The sequence below is a fragment of the Oryx dammah genome, unplaced genomic scaffold (genome assembly GCF_014754425.2).
Source record: "Oryx dammah isolate SB20612 unplaced genomic scaffold, SCBI_Odam_1.1 HiC_scaffold_2, whole genome shotgun sequence".
NCBI lineage: Eukaryota > Metazoa > Chordata > Mammalia > Artiodactyla > Bovidae > Oryx > Oryx dammah.
Window position 1 is genome coordinate 26,866,996 of NW_024070186.1, and position 25,424 is coordinate 26,892,419.

General features: G+C 36.1%; 1 protein-coding gene across 1 annotated transcript in view; it reads right to left on the bottom strand.

Annotated features, from left to right (window-relative positions):
• The window catches only part of PIK3CB (phosphatidylinositol-4,5-bisphosphate 3-kinase catalytic subunit beta), a 99,953-nt gene that overhangs the window by 42,419 nt on the left and 32,110 nt on the right, over positions 1–25,424 (bottom strand). Inside the window, exons 8-11 of the mRNA XM_040233687.1 lie at positions 24,742–24,838; positions 21,524–21,654; positions 19,116–19,166; positions 2,407–2,595 (exon numbers count right to left, since the gene is read on the bottom strand). Coding sequence (XP_040089621.1) covers positions 2,407–2,595; positions 19,116–19,166; positions 21,524–21,654; positions 24,742–24,838 — 468 coding nt within the window. The remainder of the gene's footprint in view (positions 1–2,406; positions 2,596–19,115; positions 19,167–21,523; positions 21,655–24,741; positions 24,839–25,424) is intronic.

The window sequence follows — 25,424 nt, forward strand, 5'->3', positions numbered from 1 at the left end:
GTTATGGGTTAAAAATAGCCCTACTACTGAAAAGTAATTCTTTTAGTATGTTATTTATAATTTTTAAATTGAAATATAAACATTAAATTACAAACACTCATCACTTCAGTTTGATGAAAACTATGGAAGCAAATAGGGAAGGCAAATCTGACTTAGCCAAATAAATAGTGAAATAAGTTTCACTATTTTAACTATTTTTCACTATAAATAGTGAAATTAACATGTAATTAATTGCTCATCTCCTGCAGAGAGGACTGAATTAATTTCACTATCTATATGGCTATTGAAATCCCTTCTGCAGTATGCTAAAAGAATACTTTCCTGTGGATTAATGGAAGGCTAATCTTTTATAGAATTTTTACCCATGGCTTATACCTTCAGAATCACAGTACAAATTTGTACCAGGTTCTGACTCGCCACTTCTCTTAGGCAGTCAATTTTTTAAAAATTTTTATTTATTCATTTATTTATTTTTGACTGCACTGGGTATTAGTTGCCGCACAAGTGCTTTCTCTAGTTTCGGCGAGCGGGGGCTACTCTCTAGTTGTAGGGCATGGACTCTACAGCACGTGAGTTTCAGTACTTAATGGCTCGCAGGCTCTAGAGAGCACAGGCTCAGTAGCTGTGAATGGGCTCAGCTGACCCATGGCATGTAGAATCTTCCCGGCCCCGGGATCAAACCCATGTCCCCTACATCATCAGGTGGATTCTTAACCACTTGACCACTAGGGAAGTCTAGTACTCAATTTATTGAAAATATGGTTTATATTCTCTTCTATCAGTTCAGTGTAACTGGCAATGGTACAGGACTGGGGAGAAGCCAAAACACACAATTTTTTATTCTGTTGCTCTTCCCTTCTAGACTACTAAAAGGGTGGCTTAGGATCATGAAATTCATGTCTTCCTGTACTTGCTTATACACGTATAGGTTTTTCTATTAGAGTATTAAGTTACACTACTGACTTTTTCTACACAATGGAGGAAATTAACTTGTATCTGAAAACAATAGATTTCAGATTCACTCATGGAAATGAGACAAGTATACTAAACTCCTCAGTATAAAAATCTGTGTCCCGGGGTTTCAAATAAAAAAATACTAAGCTTGAACTCTCTTACTCTATTTTCTGACAGATAAAATACAAAACCTCTTTTTCAGATATCTTAAAGAGTATAGTAAGAATTTTTTTTCTATTCTAATTCTATACAAAATAATAAAATGATGCATTTCTTGGATAGGCACTTAGAAATGAATGCTATTTATGAGAAGTAGGCAAATGTGCCAACTAAAAAATTCTTATATCTTACATTCAACCATTCTGGGGGTTCACAGAAAACTAACCTTGAATTTAAAGAAATAACTGGTTAGATGACAACTATAGTGGAACAATTAAAATCTAGCTTTAAAAAAAAGATATCCTGACAAAAATAGCTCCTTTTCAAAATAAGTAATGGTCATGTGCCCTAACTGTATAAACAGTTCAAATAAGGCACATCATATAATTTTGTAACATGATTCCAAAAAAAACAGACACTGGGAATAAACTCAAAAGAAATCCTTTCTAAACTTAATTTGAGAAATAAAACAATAAAGCAAAGATTTTAAAAATACAAGATTAAAAGAAATATGTATTTCTCAACTAAATTTAACTCATTATAGATTTAACAAAACAAGAAAAAATTTTAAAGACCAATTGAATTTAAGTAAGTAAGGTGAATAAATGTGGTTCTCTTAATATACCAAATGTATTCATTCTGATTAAAAAATCATTTCAAGAATCTTTCTGGAGAACGTTGATAACCAAATGAATTTCATAATGCCACTGTTTTTTCATAGGTTCTTGAAAATAAAATCAAGTAGCTAAAATTTGATGGCTTCTTCTGGATCCAAATTTTTTTTTTCCTTTTCTCTATACTGCCTAAAGGTTCATCAACACTGCCCAACTTTAAATAAATAGTGAAAGTGATGTCTTAGATCATTTAATTTATGATCTAGAATGTTAACTTCTAAAAACAGAGGTTACTTTCAAACAATACATATGCATTTTAGACATTCACTGCAAAGGGTTTTAAAATGAAAACCTAGGAGTTCATTGACAAAGCTGGTAAAAGTAACCCAGGATCTACCATATGCTGGCAGAAATTATGGATGATTATTCCAAGACCTAAGTTTTAATCATCTTTAGTAAAGGACATAGAAAACCTACTCAGAATTTGGGATTTTGAAATCTTAAAACTTTCTGGTCTGCCATTTAGATCAGAAGGTCTGAGAGTTTAAAACCTGAAAACTTTTCCTACAGAAAATTATCCTACCTATGGAAACATACCTTTGTAGGAAAAGACAATTTACAAGAAATCAATAAAGTAATATAACGACCAAATGGAGTTACAAAAACAATCTCTTGTTACCTGAGCAACATCCTCAAGTTTATTCCACTTGATTGACAGCAGCAATTTTGGCAATGCGTGTGGGAAATTCTCTCTGCAGTCTTGTCGCAAAGTCCAAATAAGATCCATTTCATTCTCACACAGTTGAGACAATGGATCCCTGTCCAAGATTTCTTTCAGTACAGCAAGAAACTTCTTTCCACCTCGACTCTAAGAGAGCAAAATTACTCGTTACAAAACTAAATCGTGTAAACATAACTGGTAAACCTTGAACACAGGAATTAGGGGCACCAATTCCCAAGCAGTAGAAAATCCCTAAATCTGTGCATTTAACCAAACCACGAATCATGTGGTAGTGTAGAATGTGTATGTTTTTTAAAAATTCACTTGATCTGCACAGCTCAAACCCGTGATGGTCAAGGGTTAACTATACCATGAATTTTTAAAATAATTAATGAACTTTAAAATGTGAGATACTAACAATCTAATTCATTAAAAACTTCGAGCTTCCTTTAAAAGTTTTATTAACCTGAGTATTAAATTTGTAAACTAACGATGAACGAAAAATTATTCTTAGTTTTTTAAAAGAAAGAATAAAAAAGAATCCTCTTTTAAAGTCCACGTACAAACACTAGGTGGCAGAATTGCAACTTGGTTTAAAAAGTCATATTTGAACTGAGTTTCTCATCTTTTGATATTTTTAATTGCTATAAAGAAAAAAACAAAATCAAAGATGTACCAAACATATGAAGTTTTTTTAGAAAAAAGTAATAGGTGCCTTCTCAGCTCTGAGGCACTAAACCATTTAGATTCAGAATTGAATCTTGGCTAAAATCAAACATTAAAAAAAAATAGTTATCCCATTTTCTTTCCCCATCCTTATAAGAATAAATTAAAATAAAGAAAATGGACCATACTGTTTATTCAATCCAGACTCTGAATTAAGACTAACATGAAAGAAAGAGATACAAAATTTCCCAAATATAAAGAAAAACTATAGCATTTAGGCAAAAATGTATCTCCGTTACCCCACCCCCTCAAAAAATCTTCAGAACTATCTGATAAGATTGTGTAAGGAGTTATTAATATATTCTATTACTATGCTATTTGGTACTTGAAATTACTTTAGCTGGGATTTCATATCAACCTTAAACTGAATAAATCAAACCACTAGCTTTCTAAAGTAGTGAGATTCAAAATAGTATATGCATATGTTAAAAAGAATTAGGACAACAGAATTGCCCATAGAGAAAATCTGAAACAGTCAATGAAAACACCATTGGAATCAATAAGCAATTACACAAGTGTGGGATACAAGGTTAATATATAAAAGTAAATCATATTCTTATGTATTAGCAATACACAAGTGGAATTTGAAGTTAAACAACACAATGCCATTTATATTACTACCCCAAAATAAGGAAACAGGCATAAAGTTAACAAAATAAATATAAGATCTATATGCGGAAAACTATAGAACTCTGATTAAAGTAATCAAAGAATTAAATAAATGGAGTATATTCCATGTTCATGGATAAGAAGACTCAAAAATACTGCCAGTTTTCCTCAACTTAATATCAACAGATTCAATTCAAACCCAATTAAAATCTCAGTAAGTTATTATGTGGCTATCAAAAAACTGATTCTAAAGTTTATATGGAAAGGCAAAAGACTCAGAAGAGTCAACACATTATCAAAGAAGAAAGAACAAGGTTAAGTTCAATATGACCCTTAGGGTCAACATGACTTAGGTAAAAATAAATATGAAATACAAAACTATAAAACTCCTAGGAGAAAACAGGAGAAAATCTAAATGACCTTGGGTTTGGTGATAACTTTTAACATATAACACCAGATGCATGATCCACCACTGAAAGAACTGATAAGCTAAACTTCCATGAAATTTTAAATTATCTGCTGTCAATGGAATGAAAACACAATCCACAGACTGGGGGAAAATATGTGCACATATATTATAATAAAGGACCGGCATCCAAAATATACACAGAACTCTTCAAACTCAACAGCAAGAAAACAAACAATAGACAAAAACACAGAGCAAAGAACTGAACAGATACCTCATCAGATAATAAATACAGATGGTAAAATATATACATATATATAAGGAAATCAGTCCTGAATATTTATTGGAAGGACTGATGCTGAAGTTGAAACTCCAATACTTTGGCCACCTGATGCAAAGAACTGACTCTTTGGAAAAGACTCTGATGCTGGGAAAGATTGAAGGCAGGAGGAGAAGGGGACGAAAGAGAATGAGATGGTTGGATGGCATCACCAACTTGACAGATATGAGTTTCAGCAAGCTCCGGGAGTTGGTGATGGACCAGGAAGCCCAGTGTGCTGTAGTCCATGGGGTCACAAAGAGTCAGACATGACTGAGCAACTCAACTGAACTGATATATGAAAAGATGTTTAACATCACACGTCAGCAGGGAAATGAAAATTAAAGCAAAAATGAAATATGACTACATACCTATTAGAATGGCCCAAATCCAAAACATTGAACATATCAAAAGCTGCTAAGGATGTGGAGCTACTCTTATTCATTGCTGATGGGAATGCAAAATACTACAATCACTTAGGAAGACAGTTTGGTAACAAAAAATATCATGCTCCTTGGTTATTCATATTTACCAAAAGGAGTCAAAAGCTTATGTCCACACAAAAACCTGCACACGGATGTTTATAGCAGCTTTATTTAACGTTGGCAAAACATGGAAACAACCAATATGTTTTTCAGTAGGTGAATGGGTAACTGAATGGATAAACTGGAATACACAGAAAGTAAAACTATTTAGCACTGAAAGAATTGAGCTATCAAGTCACAAAAAGACACAGAGAAACCTTAAATGCATATGACTAATAGAAAGAAGACAATCTGAAAAGGTTATATGTGAAATGGTTCCAACTACAACATTCTGGAAAAAGCAAAATTATGGAGACATTAAAAAGATCAGTGGTTGCCAGGGATAGATAGGTCATTATGCATGTGTGCATGCATGCTCAGTGTGTCCGACTCTGCTACCACATAGATTGTAGCCACCAGCCTCTGTCCATGGAATTTTCTAGGCAAGAATACTGGAGTGGGTTGCCATTTCCTCCTCCAGGGCATCTTCCTGTCCCAAGGACGCAACCCACGGCTCCTGAGTCTCTTGCATTGACAGGTGTTTTGTTTATGACTGCACTACCTTGGAAGTCCTATATGTCATTATACATTTGTCCAAACCCACAGAATACACAACAGCAGGAAGGAAATCTAAGGCAAACTATGGCTGTTGAGTGATTATCATATATTAACATAGATTCTTCCCTAGTAATAATGTACCATTCTGGTGAGTGATGCTGATAAAGAGGAGGCCTATATATGTGATATGCGCAGGGGCAGGGATATATGGAAAATCTCTGTACAGTCCTAAATCTGTTTTGAGCCTAAAACTTTTCTTAGCAAAAATAAACTATTTTTATACACATGTATACACACACACACGAACTCCCTCTCTCCTCCCATGTATGAATTATAGTGGGTTTATATTCAGAGCCTCAATCTAAAAAAGGTATGCTTTATTTCACGAACGTGACTAAGTTTCTTTGAAAAATGATCATGATAAGTAATCAGAATTTGAAAATGAAACTCCTACACTTACATATAAAAGTGAAAGCTGATACTGCAAACAATGAAGAATATAAATTGTTCATGCGAGAGAAAGGCAGACTGCTGTTGAGTTAAATAGTGAAAAAAGCTAGCAGACCTACTATAATCTCATGGATTAAAATAAGACTTTACAGACCTGCTACAAGTAAATATCCTGAAGACACAGTAGTAAAGGAAGAGGGAAGAGCAATGAGTTAGCTGTGTAATTTCACTGTGATTGTTTACTGAGCTATGAAAAGCACAGTACTGAACAAGTCCAAGATAAAAACAAACAACTACCAGAAGTGTTACAGGAAGCAAAAAACACTAAGAACCTTACATTCTTTTACAAAACAATCAGCAATGAAAAATTATATTTCAGTGCAACTGAAGAACTTACACTCATGCTAAAATGCTTGAATTTAAGTAATGATGGAAAAAAATGAAAATTAACACCCATATTCTCAACTTTTTATGTTTACATTTTTCAACTCATATACATATTATGAATTATTGACCAAAATAAAACACATCATATGTATCCTGCCATGAGCATATGAAAAAAGACTATTGCTCTTTCCCCTTGCTCACTGGAGGTAAGGGGTCAGGGGTCTGGAAAATTCATCTGTCATATTCAGAGAGGCTAGAAACTCAAAAAGTGTTAGCAATAAGCTATCAAAGGACAGAATTAACCATGCATTGGCCAGACTGGGGACCTGACAAACACATACCTGAGGATGAGACAGCCCATGCAGTCATGGCTGGTGGGACAGACAGTGAGAAGACAGTTAAATGATTGGGAGATTAATTACAAACAGAGGATTGAGCAAATAAATATGTTAAGGTTGATAGGAATCCAGATTACTCACTGTCAGAAAAGGTAAATCAAAATATATTAAGGCACCGACTAAAAAGAAATCCTGTAGTAGCGAATCCAAATAAGAGACAGTGATAAGAACTCATGGTTTTCAGTAGATAGACAAAGCAAAGAAACATGTCTCGGTGCTTTTTGTTGTCGCTTAGTCACTAAGTCATGTCTGATTCTTTTGCAACCCCATGGAGTGTAGCCCGTCAGGCTCCTTTCTCCACGGGATTTCCCAGGCAAGAATACTGGAGTGCATCATCATTCAGTTCTCCAGGGGATCTTCCTGACCCAGGAATAAAACTTGCATCTTCTAAACTGCCAGGTGAGTTCTTCACCACTGAGTCACCAGGGATGCTTAAATATGCAGCTAGGTGATAAACATACCACCTAGCTCTGTTTCATGAAAAGACCTAACGCAATTGCATGCCAAGGACAATGAGAATACCTAGTGCCCAGAATTTGGAATCTAAATACTTTTGACAAACAAAAGGAATCAGGACTCCCAGGAGGAATGACTGAAACCAAAGTTCAGTTCAGATAGTTCAGTTCAGTTCAGTTGCTCAGTCATGTCCGACTCTTTCTGATCCCATGAATTGTAGCACACCAGGCATCCCTGTCCATCACCAACTCCAGGAGTTCACTCAAACTCACGTCCACTGAGTTGGTGATGCCATCCACCCATCTCATCCTCTGTCGTCCCCTTCTCCTCCTGCCCCCAATCCCTCCCAATATCAGACTCTTTTCCAACGAGTCAACGCTTCGCATGAGGTGGCCAAAGTACAGGAGTTTCAGATTTAGCATCATTCCTTCCAAAGAACACCCAGGACTGATCTCCTTTAGAATGGACTAGTTGGATCGCCTTGCAGTCCAAGGGACTCTCAACAGTCTTCTCCAACACCACAGTTCAAAAGTATCAATTCTTCGGCGCTCAGCTTTCTTCACAGTCCAACTCTCACAACCATACACGACCATTGGAAAAACCATAGCCTTGACTAGATAGACTTGTGTTGGCAAAGTAATGTCTCTGCTTATTAATATGCTGTTTAGGTTGGTCATAACTTTTCTTCCAAGGAGTAAGCGTCTTTTAATTTCATGGCTGCAGTCACCATCTGCAGTGATCTTGGAGCCCCCAAAAATAAAGTCTGAAACTGTTTCCACTGTTTCCCCATCTATTTCCCATGAAGTGATGGGACCAGATGCCATGATCTTCGTTTTCTGAATGTTGAGCTTTAAGCCAACTTTTTCACTCTCCTCTTTCACTTTCATCAAGAGATTGCATCAAGTGATTGCATCTAGTTCCTCTTCACTTTCTGCCATAAGGGTGGTGTCATCTGCATATCTGAGGTTTTTGATATTTCTCCTGGCAATCTTGATTCCAGCTTGTGCTTCTTCCAGCCCAGCATTTCTCATGATGTACTCTGCATAGAAGTTAAATAAGCAGGATGACAATATACAGCCTTGACGTACTCCTTGTCCTATTTGGAACCAGTCTGTTGTTCCATGTCCAGTTCTAACTGTTGCTTCCTGACCTGCATATAGGTTTCCCAAGAGGCAGCTCAGGTGGTCTGGTATTCCCATTGCTTTCAGAATTTCCCACAGTTTATTGTGATCCACACAGTCAAAGGCTTTGGCATAGTCAATAAAGCAGAAATAGATGTTATTCTGGAACTTTCTTGCTTTTGCGATGATCCAGCGGATGTTGGCAATTTGATCTCTGTCTGCTCTGCCTTTTCTAAAACCAGCTTGAACACCTGGAATGAAGCAGAGCAAAGACTAAAAGAGTTTTTGCCACAGTTCACGTACTGCTGAAGCCTGGCTTGGAGAATTTTGAGCATTACTTTACTAGCGTGTGAGATGAGTGCAATTGTGCAGTAGTTTCAGCATTCTTGGACATTGCCTTTCTGTGGGATTGGAATGAGAACTGAGCTTTTCCAGTCCTGTGGCCACTGCTGAGTTTTCCAGATTTGCTGGCATATTGAGAGCAGCACTTTCACAGCATCATCTTCCAGGATGTGAAACAGCTCAACTGGAATTCCATCACCTCCACTAGCTTTGTTCGTAATGATGCTTTCTAAGGCCCACTTGACTTCACATTCTGGGATATATGGCTCTGGGTGAGTGATCACACCATCATGATTATCTGGGTCGTGAAGATCTTTTTTGTACAGTTCTTCTATGTATTCTTGCCATCTCTTCTTAATATCTTCTGCTTCTGTTAGGTCCATACCATTTCTATCCTTTATCGAGCCCATCTTTGCATGAAATGTTCCCTTGGTATCTCTAATTTTCTTGAAGAGCTCTCTAGTCTTTCCCATTCTGTTCTTTTCCTATATTTCTTTGCATTGATCGCTGAGGAAGGCTTTCTATCTCTCCTTGCTATTCTTTGGAACTCTGCATTCAGATGCTTATAACTTTCCTTTTCTCCTTTGCTTTTCACTTCTCTTCTTTTCACAGCTATTTGTAAGACCCCCTCAGACCCCCATTTTGCTTTTTTGCATTTCTATTCCATAGGGATAGTCTTGATCCGTGTCTCCTGTACAATGTCACAAACCTCAGTCCATAGGTCATCAGGCACTTTATCTATCAGATCTAAGCCCTTAAATCTATTCCTCACTTCTACTGTATAATCATCAGGGATTTGATTTAGGTCATACCTGAATAGTCTAGTGGTTTTCCCTACTTTCTTCAATTTCAGTCTGAATTTGGTAATAAGGAGTTCATGATCTGAGCCACAGTCAGCTCCTGGTCTTGTTTTTGTTGACTGTATAGCTTCTCCATCTTTGGCTGCAAAGAATATAATCAATCTGATTTCGGTGTTGACCATCTGGTGATGTCCATGTGTAGAGTCTTCTCTTGTGTTGTTGGAAGAGGGTGTTTGCTATGACCAGTGCGCTTTCTTGGCAAAACTCTATTAGTCTTTGCCCTGCTTCATTCCGCATTCCAAGCCCAAATTTGCCTGTTACTCCAGGTATTTCTTGACTTCCTACTTTTGCATTCCAGTCCCCTATAATGAAAAGGACATCTTTTCTGGATGTTAGTTCTAAAAGGTCTTGTAGGTCTTCATAGAACCGTTCAACTTCAGCTTCTTTAGCGTAACTGGTTGGGGCATAGACTTGGATTACCGTGATATTGAATGGTTTGCCTTGGAAACAAACAGAGATCATTCTGTCGTTTTTGAGACTGCATCCAAGTACTGCATTTCGGACTCTTTTGTTGACCCTGATGGCTACCCCATTTCTTCTGAGGGATTCCTGCCTGCAGTAGTAGATATAATGGTCAGTTCAGTTCAGTTCATTTCAGTCGCTCAGTCGTGTCTGACTCTTTACGACCCCATGCATCGCAGCACGCCAGGCCTCCCTGTCCATCACCATCTCCCTGAATTCATTCAGACTCACGTCCATCGAGTCCGTGATGCCATCCAGCCATCTCATCCTGGGTCGTCCCCTTCTCCTCCTGCCCCCAATCTCTCCAAGCCTCAGAGTCTTTTCCAATGAGTCAACTCTTCCCATGAGGTGGCCAAAGTACTGGAGCTTCAGCTTTAGCATCATTCCTTCCAAAGAAATCCCAGGGCTGATCTCCTTCAGAATGGACTGGTTGGATCTCCTTGTAGTCCAAGGGACCCTCAAGAGTCTTCTCCAACACCACAGTTTAAACGCATCAATTCTTCGGCGCTTAGCCTTCTTCACAGTCCAACTCTCACATCCATACATCACCACAGGAAAAACCATAGCCTTGACTAGACTGACCTTAGTCGGCAAAGTAATGTCTCTGCTTTTGAATATACTATCTAGGTTGTATATATATATATATATATATATGGTCATCTGAGTTAAATTCACCCATTCCAGTCCATTTTAGTTCGCTGATTCCTAGAATGTCGACGTTCACTCTTGCCATCTCTTATTTGACCACTTCCAATTGCCTCGATTCATGGACCTGACATTCCTGGTTCCTATGCAATATTGCTCTTTACAGCATTGGACCTTGCTTCTATCACCAGTCACATCCACGGCTGGGTACTGTTTTTGCTTTGGCCCCATCCCTTCATTCTTTCTAGAGTTATTTCTCCACTGATCTCCAGTAGCATATTGGGCACCTAGCTGACCTGGGGAGTTTCTCTTTCAGTATCCTATCATTTTGCCTTTTGATACTGTTCATGGGGTTCTCAAAGCAAGAATACTGAAGTGGTTTGCCATTCCCTTCTCCAGTGGACAACATTCTGTCAGAGAAACCAAAGTGGGGGTAAAGAAATCACCAGATGAGCCTGGAACACTTTCTTGTACCACAAAGAAGCAGATGCTCAAAGAATTATGTCAACAGGTCAAACAGACACAAGATAGAACTTGAGTTGCCACAGCCAAAATCTGGGTCAAATCTGCACATCAAAATTAACTATGTCATTAAATAAAAAAGCAATCACAAATTCAAACTACTATAATTTTTTAAGTAAATAAATGGGGGGTGGGGATGCGAGAAAAACATCTACCCTACAGTATAAGTCAACTAACAAACTCAAAAGGAAAATAAATTTGAAAATCACCCTTGGAAATCACTGTAATTAATACTGGTTCAGACAATCTGTATTAATAAATACTAAAACAAGTGGGTGAAAGTTAGCTGTGAAACAGTATGTTTCCTAAGTCGCAAAATAAGTCCACCAACTTCTTACTTATTAACTTCGTAGTAGAAGAACCTAGTGGACACTATTCTAACCAAGTAATAACAATTAATATCATCAGTAATGGAACAACAACAACAACAACAACAAAAAAAAAAAACCAGCCAAAATGACAAATTGACATTGTTTGCCTGTAAACAATGAGTAAAATGCAGTAAGGACACATCACCACTTAAATGTGCTCAGTTGTGTCTGACTCTTTGCAACCCCATGGATTGTAGCCCACCAGGCTCCTCTGTCCATGGGATAATCCCAACAAGAATACCGTATCAGGTTGCCATTTCCTCCTCCAGAGGATCCTCCCAATCCAGGGATCAAACCGTCCTCTTGTACGTCTCCTGCACTGGCAGCAGATTCTTTACCACTGAGTCATCAGGGAAACCCCCACCACTTCAATGTATTCATGCTAAAAATGCATAGCTAGAATCCAATCATGACAAAACATTAGGCAAATCCAAACTGAGTGACATTCTACAAAGTAACTGATCTGTATCCTTAAAAAAAAATCAGTCATTAAAGATAAGGAAAGACTGAGGAACTGTTCTAGAATGAAGGAAACTAAAGACACATGTCAAAGAAATACAACAAGTAATCCTGGGTTGAATCCTGTGCCTGAAGAACACTCCTGAGACAACTGGCTAAATACAAATGGAATGTGGGGAACAGACAATAGAAGTGTATCAACATTATTTTCCTGATTTTCATGAATTGATTCTGGTTAACTATGAGAATGTCCTCATTTTTAAGAAATATATACTGAAGAATTAAAGGATAAATGGCATAATGTATGCCACTTCACCTCAAATGATTCTGAAAGAAATGCATACACACACATGGAATGATGGAACAAATATGGCAAAGTGTTAACAGTTGGGGAAGTTGGAGAAAGCTGTACGGGAATGCTTCATACTCTTCTCTCAGGTTTTCACAAAGTCTGAGATTTTTTTTTTTAATGTTTGCTCTTTTCTTCCATCAAATGGAGGGCATTAAAGATTCCAAATCATTCTATTAAGAAAACGTTCTAGGTAGATCCCCAGAACCTCTGAACTAAAGGCTGAGTCCCTATCTGCATTCACAAAAGCCAGTCGTTAAGATTTTGTGCCTGAGATTCAGCAATAAGAAAATAAAAGTTTTTAACACACATGTTTTAGATTATTGCAGGGTTTCTAACCCCCATGCTATCTCATAGGAGGATGGTCCTGTGCGTTGTAGGAAGTTGAGTAGCACCTGAACTTCATTCACTACCTGTCAGAAACAACCTCCAGTGAGTTGAGACAAATAAGAAAACTTTTAGACATACTAAATGCCCCACTTCAGGCAAAAAAAAAAAGCCACAGGTTGAGAACTACTGGCTAGGAAGATGAAAAGCTGCCAATTCAAGAATCATGATTCACAAAGATCCCATTTTTTTCTATTCTTCAGATATCCCACAATCTTTGGCAACTACATATTTTTAAAAATGCCAATAGCTATTAGGCTTAACACTTTCAAAAGAACAGAAGTGCTGTTGAGAAGGATATGAAAAAACTAGAATCCTTTTGCAGTTGGATTTTGCAGGTGGGAATGTGATATGGAACAGTTATTTTAGAAAACAATGGTAGTTCCTCAAAAGATAAAAAACAGAATTACCATATGATCTAATAATTCTACTTATGGGTAGATAGCCAAAAGAATTGACAGCAACATCTCAAAAATATATTTGCACACTCATGTTCATAGCAGTGTTATTCACAATAGCTAAAATGTGGAAGCAAACAAGTGGATAAACAAAATGTAGTACATAAATTGGGTATTAGTGGCGCTAGTGGTAAAGAATTTGCTTGCCAATGCAAGAGACGTAGGTTAGATCCCTGGATGGGAAGATCCCCTGGAGGAGGAAATGGCACCCTACTCCAGTGCTCTTGCCTGGAAAATTCCATGGGCAGAGGAGCCTGGCGGGCTGCAATACATGGGGTCACTAAGAGTCAGACATGACGGAATGACTGAATACACACACACAAATACACACACACACAGAATTCAACAAGCAAACTTACCATGATCTTATTAAAGAATGTAACATGCTCCTGATATATACATGAAGAGAGGATTAAAACAGTGGAACGAGAACACAGTTCTCTCTATTCCTTTCATTCAAAAAGATGAAGTATTTTAAGTATTTAAAAATACTCACCAGTAACAGTTCTGGGATACAACAGGAAGTGCCTAACATAGGAATCCTTTACTGAGAGAAAGCAGATAGGATCAGGGATCAGATCTGCTAAGATTCAAGCGGTAGTGACACACTTCCAGGATGCATTCCAGCTTAGAATCAGAGGATTCAAGGAATGAGAGGTAGCCAGGGGGAATCATCAGGGAAGTTAGTAGTAACGGATCTGCAGGTGGAGCAGCTGCTGTGGTCACACATGCCCCTTGCTCTGTTTGTGCTGAGCTGAAACAGCAATGGGGTTAGCCCAAAACTGAGATGAGGAGCAGGGTACTGAGTACTTGGGAGATACTTGATCTCAGAAGGGAGGAAATCTTCACATATAGGAAACTCATTTTCAGCACAGCCTACCCCAAATCCTACAGACACTGAATGCAGGTGACAGCGAATAAGCAAACAACCAGGGAGCCACAAGTACAAAAGAGCTAAACTACGAATCACCAAACACTGAGAAAAGCCAAAATAAGAAGAAAAGACAGATGCCAAAAGAAGAAGCAAGACCACTTTAAAGATAAGATTGTTTTATTCCTCAGAGAGAATTAATGTGACAGAATAGCTGTGAAAAAGGAATAAACAGAAATCTTTTAAAAGATAATGAAACAAACTCCAACCTGACTAATCATAAGAAACTGCAAGTTAAAATAATGTGACATCAGTTTATGTTCACTGAATCAATAAATTAAAAGGGTTGGCAGAAATGCAAAAGGACAGAAACTCTCCCACAGTGTGTTTTAACTCTTTTAGGGTATGCAACTTGAATTGAGAATTCTTACTAAAAGGGGACAAACCTTTCAATCTATAATTTTATTTATAGGAATTTATCTTACAAAACACAAACATGTATAAAGACATACAAAACATTCACTGCAACAAAGCTTTAGTAGAGAATAAGTGGAAATAAGCAAACATACATCAGTGGAGGTATGAATATTTAATAACTAATGGTATCATTAATTAATCTCATGAAATATTAACAATGCTTTCATAAAGAGAAGTGGAACTCTTCCTACAAACATTACAAGATCCATAAAATGCATGGCATGAAAAAGGAACAAAGTAAAAAGATCTCAAACTTTTTAAAAAATATACAGATATGTACACACAAAGCTAAACTGTTTATACACTTATCTCTAGGAGAAAAAGGTAAGTAGCAGTTAGTAAAAAAACTTACATTTTTGGTTCCATATAGTTTATTCATTGTACTATGACAAACCTAGATAGTGTATTAAAAAGCAGAGACATTACCTTGCCTACAATGGTCCGTATAGTCAAAGCTCTGGTTTTTCCAGTAGTCATGTTATCGATGTGAGAGCTAGACAATAAAAAGGGCTAAGCGCTATAAGAATTGATGCCTTTGAACTCTGGTGCTGGAGAAGACTTTCGAACATCTCTTGGACAGCAAGGCGATCAAATCAGTCATTCCTAAAGGAAACTGACCCTGAATATTCATTGACGGACTGATGCTGAAGCTGAAGTTCAACTACTTTGGCCACCTAATGCAAAGAGCTGACTCACTGGAAAAGACCCTAATGCTGGGACCAACTGAAGGCAGGAGGAGAAGGGAAGGACAGAGGATGAGATGGTTGGATGGCATCACTGACTCGATGGACATGAATTTTGAGCAAACCCCAAGAGATGGTGAAGAACAGGGAAGCCTGACGTGCTACAGTCCATGGGGTCGCAAAGAGTCAACGTGACTGGGTGACTGAACAACAACTATGTGCCCACTAAAAACAAAACAATACAGCAAACCTGGACAAGAATATTGCATCCTCATTAAGGAAAGAACCTCTGATTTATGTAAGATAGCAGTAATCATAGGAGAAATAACACAAATTAATTTAGCCTTCTGATATCCAAAGAGCAATACTAAGACTAATAAAGGGTAACTAAAAACAGGCATGAGAATAAAGACAGGAGTATATACATATACGTATATACATGTCTTAGACTGCAATTGTATGCTTCCATAATTTCCAGACAAGCTGATAAGTGTATACTTCTGATTATTTTATTTCACTAAAGAGAACTACAGTTGACCCTTATACAACATGAGGATTAGGGATGCAGACTCTCTGAACAGTCAAAAACCATGTATAATTTTACAGTTGATACTCTGTATCTGAGGTTCTGTATCCACAAATTCAATTAACTTGCAGATCACGTGGTACTGTAGTATGCATTTAATGAGAAATCTGAGTGTAAAAGGACCTATGCAGTAACTGTGTTCTTCAAGGGTCAACTGTACTCTGAAAGTATTTGTAGTAGGAGTTACTTGCACTTCAGGGCTATGGACACTTTTGAGAACTCTATAAAAAGCAGAAGACAGCCTGGGAAATATCCAAAACAATCTTAAGAAAGAAGAACAAGCAATCATACTCCCTGACTTCAGACTATACTACAAAGCTACAGTAATCAAACAGTATGGTACTGGCACAAAAACAGACACACAGATCAATGGAAATGAACAGAAAGCTCAGGAATATATCCATACACTTATCGTCAACTAATCTACAAGAAAGGAGGCAAGAATATACAAAAGAGAAAAGACAGTCTCTTCAATAAGTAGCCTTGAGAAAACATGGACAGCTACATGTAAAAGAATGAAATCAGAACATTCTCTAACACTATATACAAAAATAAACTCAAAATGGTACTATAAAACCCCTAGAGGAAAACATCAGCAAAATACTCTTTGACATAAATTGCAGCAACATTTTTTTATGTCTCATACAATAATGGAAACAAAAGCAAAAGTAAACAAATGGGAGCCAGTTAAACTTAACAGCTTATGCACAGTAAAGGAAATCATAAGCAAAATGAAAAGACAATTTACAGAATTGGAGAAAATATTTACAAACAATGCAACCAACAAGAGATTAATTTCCAAAATATACAAACAGCTTATACAGCTCAATAATAAAAAATACATACAAAAAAAATTTTTAATGTGCAGAACATCTAAATATCAATAGCTGTTTCTCCAAAGAAGACATACAGATAGCCAACAGGCACAAGAAAAGATTTTCAACATTTCTAATTATTAGAGAAATACAAATCAAGACAAAAATGAGGTACCACTTCACACCAGTCAAAATGGTAATCATCAAAAAGGCTACAATTCATAAATGCTGGAAAGGGTGTAAGGAAAAACAACCCTCCTACACTGTTGGTGGGAATGTAAACTGCTGCAACCACTATAAAAGACAGTATGGAGCTTCCTTAAAAGACCTAAAAATAGAGTGGCTATATGATCCAACTATTCCACTCCTGGACATATATCCAGACAAGATGAAAACTCTAACTTAAAAAGATCCCGGCACACCAATGTTCACAGCAGCACTATTTACAATAGCCAAGACATGGAAGCAATGTAAATGTTCTCCTACTGATGAATGGATAAAGAAGACATGGTATGTATACACACATATATACACATCTTACAATGGAATATTAGTCATAAAAGAATGAAGTATTTCCTACTGTATAGCACATGGAACTATATTCAATATCTTGTGATAAAACATAATGGAAAAGAATATGTACATATATGCATAACTGAATCACTTTGCTATACAGTAGAAATTACCACAAAATTATAAATCAACTATACTTCAATAAAATAAAATTTAAAAACAGAATGAAACATTGCCACTTACAGCAAAAGGAATGAACCTAGAGATTATCACACTAACTGAAGTATAATTCACTTAGATTATCACACTAAGTGAAGTTTTATCTACAAAACAGAAATAGATACAAACACCAAAAAACAAACTCTACAGTTATCAAAGAAGAAAGTTAAGGGGAATAAATTGGGAGTTTGGAATTAACAGATACACACAACTATATATAAAACAGATAATAAAGATCTACTGTATAGAAAAGGGAACTATATTCAGCATCTTGTAATAATTGATAATGGAAAGAATCTGAAACATATATATAAACTGAATCACTCTGCTGTACACCTGAAACACTGTAAAGCAATTGTACCTCAATCTAAAAAGGGCTCCCTTGGTAGTCCAGTGGTTAACAATATGCCTGCCCATACAGGCGATACGGGTTCCAATCCCTGGTCTAGGTAGATTGCACATGGCACAAACCAACTAAGCCCATGCATCGTCACTACTGAGCCCAGGCTCTAGAGCCCACAAGTAGAACTACTGAAATCCATACGCCCTGTAGCCCCTGTTCTGCAACAGTGAGAAACCCATGCGCTGCAACTAAAGAGTAGCCCCTGCTCACTGCAACTAGAGAAAGGCAATGCACAGCAAGGAAGACGCAGGGCAACCAAAATTTTAAAAGCAATTAAAAAATTTTTGTTAATTAAAGAAAAAAAAAAAAGAAGAAGGAAAAGAAATGAAGAAGACAGCCTGGGCCAGACATTTCTCTAACTACAACATTAAATATTGCATTCATTCTGTACAAATACTAAAAGCATATACATTATGTCCATTTGTCTCCTGGCTCCTAACTAATGACCATTCTATATAGAGTGGCATCACTATAGTCACTTGAAAATTATAAACTGAATATGAAAGAGAATATCAGATTAAAACTCAGAAAAGTCTTAAGGTTAAAGCAGGAAAAATCATTATTTAAAAATATAGATGGTAGAAATATTACATATATTGTAAACAAAATAATTTATTTTGAAGTCCTTGGGCAGAAACAATGGGAATGGTGTGTGTAGCAGAGACTATCTGTCTGTCATTATGCACTGTCCCCTTCTAGCTTTATTAACTATAATCTCTTACTCTTAGCCAAGTACATGACTGCGGCCAAGGACTATATTTCTCAGTCTCACTTATCGTTAGGTATGCCCTCTAGTCTAACTTTTCCTGTTCCTGCAGCCCGGAAGGTAGTAATGTAGAAAGTTGAAGCACCAATATTAAATGAAATAAAAACTACATATCAACATGAAAGATTACCAAGATGCAAGTAACCTGGGTCCCCAGCAGTGCAAAACCTGCCTTAAATATATATGCTCTATTCTGTCAGAGAAGTTAAGAAAATATAACCTCCCCATTCAACTGAATAACATTCAAAAGATGGTATCGTGAATTTATGAAGTGTCAGAGCCTCCCTCACAGACCACCTGCTGAACCTGTGCTTGAACCAGAAAAGTGCTTACTAACTAAACACAGACCAACCTGAAACAGCGGCCATTTAACAAAATATTAGCATGTACATACTCATGCACACTCAGACTATTCTTGCATATGAGGATGGTCTTCCATAAGTTCATTACCATAAATGACATGAAAGTGACTAATAATAAGCACAACTTTGTAACATAAGGCTATTTTAAAACCTTGATACTTACTGATACATTAGCACTATCACTGCTTGCAATCTCAGCTGCTTTTTCAATAATCTGTTTAAAAAATGGAAAAAATTAAAATTTGGCTCTTTTATTTGTAAAATTATAAGTGTAAATGTCTAGACTTGTACATAGACTTATACATACACATGTACAGGAGCTACATATGATATGACATTTCTATGGTATATAACGTAAGTGAGAATTTTAAATGCAAAGTGGTATTATCTTCAAACACTTGACAAACTCTTTCCTATAAAGGACTATTGACTCCCAGACTATACTAGGATTCCCTATAGATAAAATAAGCAGTGACTATATGCTTATAGTAAGCATATATGAGTATATATGAACAAATTTTTAATATAGGTAAATATTTTCTGGTTAAGAAAATGCAAAAGTATGTAATAGCTGGGAAATAGCAACCCACTCCAGTATTCTTGCCTGGAGATTTCGATGAATGCAGGACCCTGGTGGGCTACACTCCATGGTGTCTCAAAGAGTTGGGCACGATTTAGCAACTAAACAATGTAATATTTACCAAACACAGAATAAGTTTTTATCATTTCTCACATTTTCTTCTGAATTAGCAGATAACAAAAGCAGAAGTAGTGTCAAGAGAAAACATAAAAATATTTTCTGAATTTAGTAAGTTCAAAAGAGGTTCTGATTCTTGAAAAGATGGGGAACCCACTGCTCTACAGGAAAGGCTCAGCAGGTAAAAAAACCTGAAGACTCATATCCAGTTACTGCCTTAACTAATTCTCTGGAAATAACTTAATTGTATCCATATGTATAAAGTATACTGGTAATTTTCATCCTATTTCATAAGGTTATGTGATAAAATTATATCACAGTTATTAATATTAAGCAATAATCATAAAACTAATTTGAAAACTAAAATGCATACAAGTGGGTAAAACAGAAAACATTAAATAAAAACATACAAAATTTTCACTTTTTATATCTGCATTATGTTTTTTAAATAATCATATATGCAATTGTACAATTAAAACAAAACTAAAAAATATAAATATATTATACACATTTAAAGACTAAACTTTCCATCCTACGTAGACCTTCAAAGACAGACTCTCCAAGGGATCAAAAAGGCAAAAGTAAAGTTTAATGACCAGGTGTAGATGATTCTGTTGACAACAATGCTGAAATAGAACATTTCAAAAAACTGGACTTCACTTAAAATATTAGATTAAAAATACTTAAAATTGCACGAGATGTTATATTTGTAAAACCACTTCAAAAAGCATTTCTTTTGATCCAAAAGAAATTATAAGTGACTGCTGAACACATACAATAACTGAAGACATAAAAAGTCTGAGCTTAGACTATTAACTGTATCACAAGTAGTTATAGCTTATGTATAGATTTTTAATCAAAAGAATAAAGCCACAGGATAAATGTAATGGATGCATCAAAACATATCTTCTACCCAGTATGCACTAAACTATATGGTTCTTGACATATTTGAGATTTCTACTGTAATAATCACAAATTTTAATTTGGTTCTATATTACTGAACAGAAAAAGATTCGAGAAGAAAATGAAAAATCACATCTACATGGATAAAATTCAATTAAAATGAAAGTAAAGGAAGAAATATTTGGTGGTACAGAATGTTAAAATACAATTAAGTGTACAATATATTAACTGAAATTGTACTATAGCATAAATGTTTAAAGGCAGCTGGGACTCAAATGACTTAATACAATAAACTTCTTATTTATTATCCGAGAATTTGCTCAAAGATTTCCTCACAAAAATCAGCATCAATCATACCTGAAACAAAGATGCCAAAGCTGAAGATAAAACATATGACAGCTTAACTCTCTTACCATGTAAATGATGCTAGCCTAATTTTCAACCTCAACCACTCTCCATATCCCAAAGAAATGCAGCTTATACACTAAAAAGTTATGTTTAGAAACAAAAGCCCTTGCTGTAGCTTTTACAAAAATAAGTCCTACTAACACCATATTCAACACAAATAATCTGTTCTTTCCATACCAACTCTAATCACACTAGTGATTATCTTTAAACTGAACTGACACACTGGCACGTTTCACTGAATATTTCACACGTTTAGAGCTATAAATGAATGCATTTATAGCCCTTTTACATTGGAAAGAACCTCAGAGAACAATTATGATTTCCTCATTTTACAAATAAGGAATCTGAACTCCAGAGATGCCATGTCTCACTTGCTCACTGATAAAGCCAGTACTAAACAGAGCTGGCTTCTGGCTCAGTGGTCTTTCCACTGAACCAAGTTGTAAATGTATATACCAACTTCAAAGAGAAACAGACATATCTAGCTAGTGATAAAGATACAGAGCTGAGAACTAGTAACTGAATTATTTCATATATAGTGCCCCTTTAAATAATTAGCTTACCTTATCGAAGGGAGGATAGTAATAAGGTTGTTTTTTATTCTCTGGGAATTTTATGTGCAAAGCTGTTGCATTCTCTGTATATGGATTTGTTTGAACAGTTCCCATTGGATTCAACATTTCTTCAAGTTCATCTAAAACATGCAAATAATTTTGATTCTTAGGAAAATGTTTTTAAAACTAAACTAAAACAAAACCTTAATGGATTTCTATCATGAAAATTACCTTAAAAGTGCATCACCAGGACCACTCTGGTGGTCCAGTGGCTAAGACTCCCTGCTCCCAGTGCAGAGGGCCCCAGTCTGATCCCTGGTCAGGTAACTAGACCCCGCATGCTGCAACTAAAGATCCTTTGTGCCACAACTAAGACCCAACACATACAAATAAATAACTATTTGGAGGGGCGGGGGTGGGGAAGAAACGACTGTGTCACCTATGGAAGTTTGATAGACAATATCACTAAGCCTCTAATCTTCTTCATACTTGGCAGAAAATTTGAATGTATGTTTATATAACATCTTTAAAATGAAAAAAAATTAATAAAAATTAATAGCTACCTCACATCTTTCTTCAAATTTGTTCAAGTATATTCAATCTACAAATAAAAACAGTTGGAACTACTCTCACTTGCTCAAAATTAGGTGGTCCATAGGAATTTTTATTATTTCAACAACATTAATCTCTTAGTCACATATGTTCTGATTTTCATAGTCATCACAGTATCTAAACTGGTATTTTGAGTGTCATCGATGACATTCCTTTTGACAAACCTAATGTTGGTAATATTTCTCTGTAATCTCAAAGCTGCTGATATAAACACCTTCTCTGGTAGTTTCTGAAACATTCCATCTAAGTGGTTCTTCTTCAAGACACTCCTTCATTTTCTCTATCACTCTAAGTATAGTCCATTCACAGATAATGCATGGTAATCAGAAAGCCAACATTATCTCAAACTCTGGAGATCATATAACTTTCTCACTTCACAGAGAAGTAAACTGTTGAAGAGACATTAAACTCTGAGGAAACAGAGTTAGCAGTGCAAACTAAAGTCTCCCCTCTCCAAACTATTTCTCTCATAACAGATTTTTCGCACATTCTTTTGTACTTTAGTAAGGAAATAAAAGATAAAACTACATTCTGTCCAGACCTGACAACGTCTAGGTAGTATGCAAATTCAGAACTGTCTCTCAAAGCTAGAAAATCTTTACAAAATATTTAAAAGTTTCAGCTCTTTAATCAGTCCTTTGCTTATCATGTTTAATACTCTCAAATCTCACAGATACCATTTTGACCTAGATTGAAGGAATTCTCATAATTTCCACACTTCTAAAGCTGACTTCTCAGCAAATTAATAATATCCTCTATTTGTGTTATCTACATAGTAGTGCTATTTTGTCCTATCAGTTGCATCCTATCTAAAGTCCAGTGTAGCATTTTAGTATTAGCCCCAAACATATGGAGAAGAGAACACTACACAAAATATGCTATTTTCCTTTAAAATAGGGAGAAAACTAGAAATTGGTGTCTGTATTTGCTGCTATATGCATAAAGAATTAATGTGATTATAAACCTTCTAATGAGAAGCTAAGAACTCTAGATATAGAGTATTTATAGTTCCTGTGTTTCTAGCTTGTACCTACTAGGATAAATGTGAATTCTAGACACACAACAAGCAGAACAAATATCTCTAAAATTTGTTTGAGATAAATTCAGGTCCATGGGATGACAAGTTAACCGCAAAAATTGTCAATTTTCCAAAAATGTCAGTCAAATAACTTACTGATTTTGGAGAACATGTGTGAGTCTAAATTAAAATTTTCAGAAAAGTATACTGCTGAATGGAATAATTTTTACTCTGAAACTACAGCTCCTCTTAAGAAATGTGTAAATGCACACCACTCGCATATATTTAGGGAATAATGTGGTTACCGAAAATTAATGGAGGTGTATGCAGGAAAGGGTGGAGAAGGCAATAGCACCCCACTCCAGTACTCTTGCCTGGAAAATCCCATGGATGGAGGAGCCTGGTAGGCAGCAGTCCATGGGGTCACTAAGAGTCGGACACGACTGAGCGACTTCACTTTCACTTTCATGCATCGGAAAAGGAAATGGCAACCCACTCCAGTGTTCTTGCCTGGAGAATCCCAGGGACGGGGGAGCCTGGTGGGAGGCCACCTATGAGGTTGCACAGAGTCGGACACGACTGAAGCGACTTAGGAGCAGCATGCAGGAAAGGGTAGGAATAAAAGAACATACACAAATAAAGTACTAGGATGTGAGCAGTTTATAAATATGTCTGTGGATAACTGATTATCCAAAAACAGTTTCTCAGGTAGGAACTACTAAGATAGAACATTTAAAAATGTTTGTCACCCACAAAATAAATTTTTTAAAGCAAGAAGGTTCACAATGTTATGAAATAGATTAACCAACGATGAAGACAGGGGGGAAAAAACCAGTATTTTAACACAAAATAAAATTTCCAACATTTGGGAAAGCTATAAGAACAATGGAAAGAATCAAGTAATATTTTGCACAAATCCTAGGTTTGAACCAATTACGTAAGACTGACTGACTTATCAGTGACTTTCATTTTTTCATCCATAAAAACCCATCTCATCTCTTAACATGAGAATGTAAGCATTTCCTCTAGTTATTATCACGTAGTTTTTAAAAATGAATATTATTGTTTAAAAGTCAGATAAGAATTATTTCCTTACTATTTTTTTCCTCCACTGATACATAATTTTAGGAGTACTATCTAAGACATCTCAGGAGTACTATATACGAAATACAGGCGTATGGAAGATGCTCCTCTCCCAGCTCAAGTTTCAGGCTAAAGCCAACTAAGGAATAAGTGATTTTACTATCCTTCCAATGTTAGTTAATGTTTCTTCTAGTGTAGAAGTTTAGAACAACTAGCAATAACAGAGGTTGTTAAAAAAAGACATTGTTCTGGAGGAGAATTTCTCAGAAACCTATAAAAAATAAAACAGTTAATGTGAGAAAATACTCATCAAAGAAAATATATTCAGATACAAACAACTTGTAAATATATTAATATAACCTTTTAGAAAATCTGTTTTAGAATAAACAATAAAAATATGAAAAGATGGTTTCTTTACTGGACTGAAAAAAGAGTGAGTCATAAAAACATGTTAACTAGTCCCCACATGCCAAAAATTACTCTTTAACACTAAGGATTAGAATGTAAATCTTACCAGGAAATGAAGACCAGCTGTGTAATATTATATCTCCAGATCTCAACTGTCCTTTAAAGTCAAAAACCATCGTATTTACCCAGGCTACAGGATAATGCTGTTGAAAAAGATACCATTGCATAAATATGCTAAGAATGACCTTTAAGGTATGAACAGGCACATGCTTTTTGCTTCAGTATTGTTTCTAGAGTTCTAGATGATTTCCCCCCAGATCACCCAATATAAAAACAAGATGTACATGGAAAGATGTTCACCATCTTTATAATGGTTTAAGAAAATTCTAAAAGCCAATTAATGTCTCTCACAATAGAGTATGCAAAAAACAGAACATTTATTATGCGTCCGTTGCAAGTGATGAAGAATTTTTAATAATTCAAGAAAATATGTCTGATATAATGTCAGATTATATGTCTTAAGAGCTTTCAGTCTACATAAATCTTAATTTGGCAAAAGGCAATGTCTCTAGGTATTATAGAATTTATTTACACTTATTAAAAGGAAACACCAAGCTAACAGAACTTTTATGTAGACAATTAGACTAATTAACCTAGTCCCAGGAAATGGCAACCCAATGCAGTACTCTTGCCTGGAGAATCCCGTGGGCAGAGGAGCCTGGCGGGCCACAGTCTATGGGGTCGCAAGCATCGGACACGACTAAGCACATACGGTGCAGCACAGTACAG